Here is an 8,641-nt window from a genome sequence, read left to right as displayed (position 1 = left end):
AGTTCACAACGCTATCTGATAGTTGAGCGTGAGGCAGGGATGAGAGCAAGCCAACAGCAACTTCCCGTCATTCCCTCCACCTTCAGAAGTGGAGGGGAGAAAATGGAAACTCATCCTTCAGACTAAGCCATTTTCCCCTTTTTAAGCTATTCCCACAAAAACAGGGAAGATAAAAATGGAATGTTGGGGAAACACTATGCAAATTTTTTATATAACCGTATAAAAAAATTTACATAGGTTTTTAATCTTTATTTTTAAGGTAACACAGTCCTGCCCGTCTCTAACACTTCCCGTGCTGTTTCTATTGAAATGTTTCCTCTTACCGGCAGCAACATATCATTTTATCAGGATGCCAGGAGATCATTTCCACACAATGCCAGCAGATGTAATTTTCTTAGATGCACACACAGTTCATCATTTAGATACTAGATGACAAGGTGATCACAGGGTGACTCTGCAATGCAAGTTTGCTGTTTGGTATTTTGAATTCTCAAATGATAAAAAAAAGACTTATCAAATATAAATATCTTTAAGAAAAAAGTAACAAAAGTGCTACATATGATCAAGGAAAACAATTCCATTAGTTTCTGCTACTTAAAGTAGGTTTGCTTTACAAATATTACCACATCCATTATCAGTATGGCTTCCAATTATTAATTAAATTGCTCGTAGCAGTATAGCTTTCTCACATCTTAACAAGGACAGAGTAAAGAGAACACAAAACATTCACACCCCATTTCTCAGGTAAGAGATCCTCCTGCCTTTAAACAAACAAAAAAAGTTCAAATTTAGGAGAATATTTATGCTGTGATGGTTATCTAGCAAAGGTCAGATGCAAAAGTTCTCCAATAACCTTTCAGGCTAGCGAGGACGTAGGCATTAGTTACACAGACGTGTAAAAATCCACTCACCCATTTTATGACCTTAATAACCTTCCTGGAAAACATTGCTTTTGAAAGTGGCAAAGTGGAGAAGGGAGTAGGGTGGGGACAGAGAAGGCGAGAGGAAGAATAAAAGGTGAAATTGTTAATGACAGATCAATAGAGTCTAGACCTCTTCTGAGCAGGCACTGCTAGCCATGCCAAATAATGAATAGTGGTTTTGAGAAGTGGACTGTTGTCCATTAGACATTCAGCTCATTTTTCATATGATCCCAGGCTGGGCTTCAATCATGGTCCCAGAGGCAGAAGGCAGTACTTATCCACTAAGCCACGCAGCTTGTGAGAGTAGAGGATGTCTGTGTTGAATATGTGAACATCAACCGAAATATGTGAATGTGTTTCCAATGGACATTCTCAGCACAGCACCCAAAAGTAGATCAAGTCACTGTATGACCAGTGAGGCACGGCTTATTGCAGCTGGAAATAATTTATTCCCATGCTGAAGTGGGGTTTCTAGTGTTCTTTTTACTCTCTGTTGATACTCCCGATTTGGTGTCCATCGACCCTGTGCCACTACCTCAGCTTGCATCCTTTCAGTCTCAGAGAAGGAAAAGCGTACAGACTATTTTTTTAACATGATCTCTAAGGGTATCCAAGATTTTAAGTGTAGCCTAAGACTTGTAATTGAGGGCTGTCTAAAATACCTGGAAGCACTTTGAATGCTAAGACAGAGCAGCAAGATTTTTCTAGCCACTGGGGCTGGGAGAGGGAGGTTGGTTGGTTGATTGATTATTTATTGGGAATTAATACTGAGAGAGTATATGCAAAGGCTGAGGGCACCATGCCATCTTCACAGAACAAGACCCTAACAGCTAACTGACGTACAAGAAACTGCAAAGTTATACTGTAAGAACACATATTAAGGACCGAGGAAAGTCTGCTAAGGTGCTACGTCTAAAACTAAGTTACTTCTTGCTTTGACCCTCCCCTTTCTTTGTATCAGTCGTCGTCTAGAGCCTCTGTCTTGATCTCGTTGGCTCCTTGCCGGGCCAATGCCAAGATGGTGTGGTTTACTGCTGCCATTTCCACGGCTAATGAAATGGGGTCTTGATGGTCACTATGGCTAGTGCTGTCATCCTGTGCATGCGGAAAGGAGAAGAGAGAAGCATCGTTACTCCATAAGTAGAAAACCAGCAGATAAAACTAGCATGTAAAGTAATGGACTAGGGGCAGCAAATTGCACATTCATTACAGGGGCAGAGAGTGAAAGGAACATTTAGGACTGATTTCCCTCACTGTGCAGACAAAGGTAAGCAGGGCAAGGAGTGGCGTACCCAATTTTCGAGAGAGAGGTATGGGGGGGGGTCATATTCTGAGGAAAATATTACATTATAAAGACAAAAGTGATACACAAGGTATGTCAGGAAACCAAACTAAGATAGGAATCATTAGGCACTGTGCAAATTCATGCTACGCTTACGTTTTGAATATACAGTTCTGGTCATCCCATTTAAAGAGGACACAATAGAACTAGAAAAGGTAGAGAGAATGGCAGGCCAGGGGAAGAGAAGCATGGGGTGGCTTCCTTATGAGGAGAGGCTAAATACTCAGGTTCTTCAGCTTGGAAAAGAAATGGCTGATGATTGATCCAGTAAATGTTTATTACAAATAATTAGTAAATTAAGAACAAAGTGGATACAGAGCCTGGCTCAGGAAGCCTCTCAAAGCTACTGACTTCCAGAAGCTGGCAGTTACTACAATAAAATCATTCTAAAATTGTCCTGTTCTTTAAAAATACTTTTTCCTGAAATACTACTCTTGACCTCTCTGAGAAATAGGATACAAACCTAGACTAACCCTTGGTCTGAGCCAGCATCCTGTGAAGAAACTGGGTTCACACAGGTGGAGGGAAGAAGTTGCTGAGAACCTCCGAGACTGCCATGATTTCAGGGGACTGGAACCACCGTAATGCAAATATGCAGGTGAAGATACCACCAGGTTCTCCAGGCCACTGAACTACACGCCATGTATTTCTTCATCTATTTTCTAAGGAGCAAAGTCTCTCAGCTGTAAGAGGACCACTGTGCTGACTGCTGTGACAGCTGGCAAGCAAAGCTAATACAGAGAAACTTTGCTGCTAGAGGACAGCAGTGAAAATTTTAAAATCAATGAACAAGAAGGGCTGCCTTCTACGGGTGCGTAATGGCCATACAATATCAGACCTAAAAGTCTGACACTTCTAGCATAAATTTTATAGTGAGTTGTGCATGTTTCTCAGTCTCCGTCAGAACCAGGGCTTGGTTTTCAGTGACAGGAAGGAGAACCAGCAATATCCAAACTGTAATCCCAGCTGTCAAATAATTTCTTCTGGAACTTTGGGCAAAATCATGGCATTTTCTCCTTTTTAGAACGGGCTATGAATAGTTACCACACCATGATCTCGCAATTTTAAAATTTATATTATTATTTGCAGAAAGGAAATTATAAACATTTATCAGTCTTCCAACAGCCTTTAAGTGATGAACTTGCAAAATTTATAATGTGTTATTATGCGTTTTTAAATTAAGATGACATGTGGCAAACGCCGAGGGGCACAGAAAAACCAGGATTGGTAAAATCCAAAGGTTATTTAAAGGAATGAATTCATTTACAACAGCTGTCAGGCAAATATTGTGATGTGCACACACTCTGAGGGGCTCCCGGTGATCTTTACCATGGTAAAAAAGCCCTGACTTCTGGAGTTTTAGGCACTTCATTAGTATCTGGATGAACTTTGTGTTTTAAAGTTTACTAGAGTTTAAGTGTTGCTGTGGAAAACAGAATTTATCATTTTAACAGCTAAGGGATGTTAAATGGTCATCAGGAGACCTCGTCATTTAATCCGCTTCACTGCTAATTCCTAATTACGCTTCACAGAGGACCCCAGCTAGATTACTGAGAAACGTAATCTTTAAGGACTCTAAACAAAGATCTATAAATTTTAATAACCAGTTCATTTCTCTTTTCAAAGTATTTTGGATAACACAGAAGAAAAACATAGTTTGGGAGCCTACATAACACTTCATCTCAGTATCCAGGTCCTGGATCTGACTGACAAGGAATTATCTGTGCCCGGCAGCAGTTTCAGAAGATTTTATAACAGTCACAGAGCAGCCTCTCACCATCTAGCGCTAGTAAAGTTAGTTCCACCAAATCTGCTGGAGATGACCTATAAAAAGGGCCTTAATACCCATCAGAAGCAGAGCGGCTGGGAATGCCTCTGCCAGATATCTGTCGTACTGGGCCAGAGCCAAGTATGCTAGGGACTCATTCCAGTGCTATTACACTCCACTAGCAGCCTTTACAGAGGGAGACCTACCTACTTCTCTCAAACGAGTCAATTAAAAGCGATCTGCCCACCCCAGATGTTGGGTGTAGCGCAGAACGCAGCTCACATCAAAACCAGAACCAAGTGAACTGTTCGAGTCCACTGGTGCCAAGCACACACAGCCCTGAGGGGTTTTGGCCAACACTGACACCTGAAGGAAAATTGGGAAGGGGATGCAATACCTGTCAGGAAGGTGTGTGAAGGAAGGGTCACCAACTTTAGGGTAGGTGAGGGCTCAGAGTGCGGGAAGGGGTATTCTTTTGCTAGAGAATTTAAAAAAGAAGTTGCTGTCAAGGGTTAAAAATAACCAAGAAATGACTTTTATAGGCAAGAGTTAAAATGCAAAAAGAAAAAAAAAAAAAAAAAAAAAAAAAAAAAAAGACAGATAATATGTAAACAATCCAAATAGTGGCACATCGTTGCAGAACAATACGGAACAGGTACAGGGCCAAATAAATGTCAACCTCTATTTAATCAAATCCTTCCCCCCCACCCTTCACCCTTTGTCTGTCAGTGTGTTAGGGACTGATCCTGAGACGGTCCTGAAAGGTGCTCCCACGGACAAACAGAAGGAGCTCAGCACTTTATGGGAGGGTGCTCAGTGTCCTGCTGGGCAAGGCTGACAAAAGGGATTATACAGTGTACTGGGCAGGGGCTTACTGCTGTACTTGTCTGGGTGCCAGAGAAGCAACTCGCAGTAGCTGTAGCACAGGCTATAATGGAGCTATTTCTTGCAGAAAGAAATAATGGGTGTAAGAGGAACACACATGCCTAGTTTGGCAGGGAAGCATGTTGGTGCCTGATATATAGGAGCAACTGTTAAAGACCTGTATATCCTTTCTTGAGGGTGGGTAACTAGAACGGCGCCATGGGTAAGGAGAGCGCAAGTTATGCATGGTGCACTGGTGAGTTAACACTCTCCTAACATTTTTCATACATTGCGTGTGGCGTGAATGGTGTAACTTGCTTGTTTGGAGCAGATCCTCCTGTCTTCTTCTACCTTCTCTGCTTCTCTGCCTCCCTCTGAACATCTTCCCTCCTCCTCCCCATTGCGTACTTGCCAAGTGTCCTGTTGTATGACAATAAATCCATGTGGGTGAATACTGGTTGCTCAACACATTCAAATAGGGGAGCTGTGCTCTTCCACTTTCCCCATTACAATTACATAAAAGCAAAACAAAAACAAGACACATCTTATTTGTGAGAGGTAGAGGGCCTCTTCATGTGTCACGCGAACTCTCCTTTTTTGGGCCACGAGGGCCAGCCACGATGCTTACCTGCTCTGAGTAGTCATTGCCATCAACGTCGTCACTGTTGGAATGACCTCCCGGACTCTGTACATCTATTCCATGGCTCTCCAGGATTGCTGCTTCTTCGAAAAAAGCAAATGGATCCCTAATTTATCTGATGCATTAGAGTAATTAAAAGTAACTACTATTTTTTTTTTCCAAGAAGTTACAATAACTGGAAGAACACAGTTAGTTCTTAGCCTCTTCCTCTTCACTTTCCAGTATTTGGGAAGGTAGGGCATGTACAGATACATGTCCTGAAATCCTTTTGCCCGAAATCCTTCCCTGCCAACCTACAGACTTGTGTGTGAGTAAGAATCCTTGTTTTCTAGCCAGTCCTATTAGAAATTAGCTTAATTTCTAATGCACTGGAGTGGCAAAGGCATTCTGTAGATCTTCCCACATAGTTTGGACTGGCAGGACTTGAGGGGGGCAGGGAACGTCTGAAAATAGATGGAGAAATTTTTTAAAGCACTTAAGGGATTTAAATACATACGTATCTTCATCTTCCAGTAGGATCCACACATTTAGAGCTCCCTTTGGTTCTTTTTAATCTCCTTCCAAACCTCCTCCCCAGGCAGGTCAGATACAGCTATAACTCCACCCACCTTGGACTAACTTTGTTTTGTGTCCCCCCCCAAACCTTCAACAGGTTTCATTTAAAAAAAAAAAAAAAATTAGGTTAAATTTCAGTAACACACCAAATGCTGTAAAAAGAAATTTTCCTTATTCACAAATATGGCAAAAAGAAGTGGATAGCAAAAGGGTGTAACATGAAAATACTGGTAATAGGCAGGTATGGATCTCCATCTATGTATTGCAAACACAATTCTGCACAGTATCTAAGTAAGTGCATAAAATTTTGCATGCATTGCAGAAGTTTGTTGAATCCTGGCCACTACTGTGAGTTTATGCTCATTAGAATATCTTAGGTTTATTCACATTAGAAGGTCTACTCGTTACAAGTTCAGAGTCCCTTCTAATTTCTTTACCATCAGCTACTCATCACTCAAAGAGCCTGCAGGGCTAACTCCAAAGTGACTTTTTTTTTTACCCCGATCATCAAGAAAAATTACTACTTTCTTCCAGCCACTTGTTACTGTGCAACCCCTTGGAAAGCAGTAAGGATCACAGGTGTAACCGGAATGAGAAGTTGCCTTGCAGAGCCTTTGGTCTTAGCGTCTGTATCTGAGACTTAAAACAACTCATCTGAACTCTTAGATCCCTGTGGGGTCTCAGGGATGGCCATAGGAAAGACACCCCCAGGTTTTGGCTGAAAGAACAAGCACATGTTGGTGGAACACAGACACAAGGAAACTTACAGCCAGATAAAAGCTCTTCACAACAGCCACTTCTCATCTAAACAGCATGCTAAGGTTGTGAACTTGCAATCCTCTCTATTTCCCTTATTTCCAATGCAGATATTTTGAGCTTTTATTTTAGATTTTACTTTGGATACCCAAAGGAGCCTGAGCATAGGGAAATATTACTCTCCTTCCACCAACAGGATCCTCACTTTGGTTTTTAAAACTGATCTTCCAGTAAAACTTCACAACTGCATAATTTTTCCTGCATTGATGATGGAATTCTGTAAATTAAATTCCTACTATTTCAGAAAAAAGCTGGAACAGCAAGAGACTAATTTTTAAAATTGCTCCACGTTTCTATTAAGAATGTCAGAACCTCTAGTATTTTCATTAATACAACCTTATATATTTTCCATCTCTCCTGAGCAAGCATACGCACTAAACCTTGAGAGCAGGCTCTCTGATACATTACCGATATTAGCTCTTCTCTTGATTTCCTTTCTTCTGTTGGCAAACCAATTGTACACTTTAAGGGAGGTAACTCGCTCCAAATCCGATAACTTTTTTCCTATGAAAGTAACAGGGGAAGAAAAAAACACCAAACAGCATTGTTACTCACTGGGTTCCAGAGGGAGGCAAAAGACCCTTACACATGTGATACACCCCTGCAATATAGACAGCACTGAAAAGTTATTATAACTGAGAATAAAGTGAATTTTATGTGCATCGAAGTACTGTGCCCAGATGCTCTGGTAATAAATGCCAAATATCTCTCTAAAAACAAAGTAGCCTTTCTTCTTTTTTTAAAATCCAAAATACAGGAATTTCTTTGCAGCTTCAATCAACTAAATCCAGAGCCGGAGGAGAATAGAGGGCTGCTCTAGCACAAAACTGAGATTCAAAACAACTCCAATTCAATTCACAGCCCTGCCACAAATTGCATACCCTTGGGCTAGTTCTCTTACTATGTGCCGTGAGGATATAGTTCAATGATATGTTTTCTTCAGCAGCAAAATGAATGAAGAGATTTTGTGTCATCCCCTCCAATCTGCTTTCCCTCCTCTCCACCACCAGCTGCTATCGTGCTCCCGCAGCACTAATCACACCCTCCACCGTGCCAGGACGCTTGTGATCTTTTGGGCGAAGGCGGGGGGGATATGTTGGGAACCAGGTTACTGAAGTTTTTACACTTAAACCAGCAAATAAAATCCCAACAACCAGTCAGCTACAGGAGACAATCCCTTCTCCCGACCGCCAGCATAAAAGAGGGAAGGGTGGAGGGATTCAGCATTGCAGGGACAGCATGGCCTTGGCCTCGCTCTACTCAGTGTAGCTGCATCCTCCGTCCTCTGCAGGCTGCGTGGGGCTGAGATTCCCCTGTTTCAGACCATTTCTCAAAGTTCATTCAGCTTACAAAACATTCATGTAATTGCAGCAATCTGCAAACTTAAGGAATTAAGGAGAGATGAGATAAGCGAAAGAAAGAAAAATCTGGGATTAGATTGCTGCGCTAGGGCCAGTCTTGTTTAATATCTTTATCAATGACCTGGATGAGGGGATTGAGTGTGCCCTCAGCAAATTTGCAGACAACACCAAACTGGGTGGTAGTGTTGATCTGCTTGAGGGGAGGAGGGCTCTGCAGAGAGACCTGGACAGGCTGGATCCATGGACCAAGGCCAGCTGTATGAGGTTCAACAAGGCCAAGTGCCGGGTCCTGCACTGTGGTCACAACAATCCCATGCAGCGCTACAGGCTCAGGGAAGAGTGGCTGGAAAGCTGCCTGGTGGAAAAGGACCT

The 8,641-nt window shown here is 42.1% G+C and overlaps 1 protein-coding gene across 8 annotated transcripts in view; it reads right to left on the bottom strand.

The window, feature by feature from the left end:
* Positions 1–279: 279 nt before the first annotated feature.
* The window catches only part of HMBOX1 (homeobox containing 1), a 70,409-nt gene continuing 62,047 nt past the window's right edge, over positions 280–8,641 (bottom strand). For 2 of the 8 annotated variants that reach the window (XM_035895447.1, XM_035895444.1), the window contains 4 exons: positions 7,317–7,412; positions 5,526–5,620; positions 5,186–5,317; positions 280–2,018 (listed from right to left, as the gene is read on the bottom strand). In XM_035895447.1, coding sequence (XP_035751340.1) covers positions 1,881–2,018; positions 5,186–5,317; positions 5,526–5,620; positions 7,317–7,412 — 461 coding nt within the window. In that variant the 3' untranslated portion in view covers positions 280–1,880. Of the gene's footprint in view, positions 2,019–4,430; positions 4,512–5,185; positions 5,318–5,525; positions 5,621–7,316; positions 7,413–8,641 lie in introns of all 8 variants that reach the window. The other 6 variants (XM_035895448.1, XM_035895445.1, XM_035895446.1 and 3 more) reach the window with 6 other exon arrangements.

Source organism: Egretta garzetta, unplaced genomic scaffold (assembly GCF_000687185.1).
Source record: "Egretta garzetta isolate BGI_Z169 unplaced genomic scaffold, ASM68718v1 scaffold325, whole genome shotgun sequence".
NCBI classification, from domain to species: Eukaryota; Metazoa; Chordata; class Aves; order Pelecaniformes; family Ardeidae; genus Egretta; species Egretta garzetta.
Note: the sequence above shows the minus strand (reverse complement) of the source record. Positions and strands in the feature narration are given on the sequence as shown.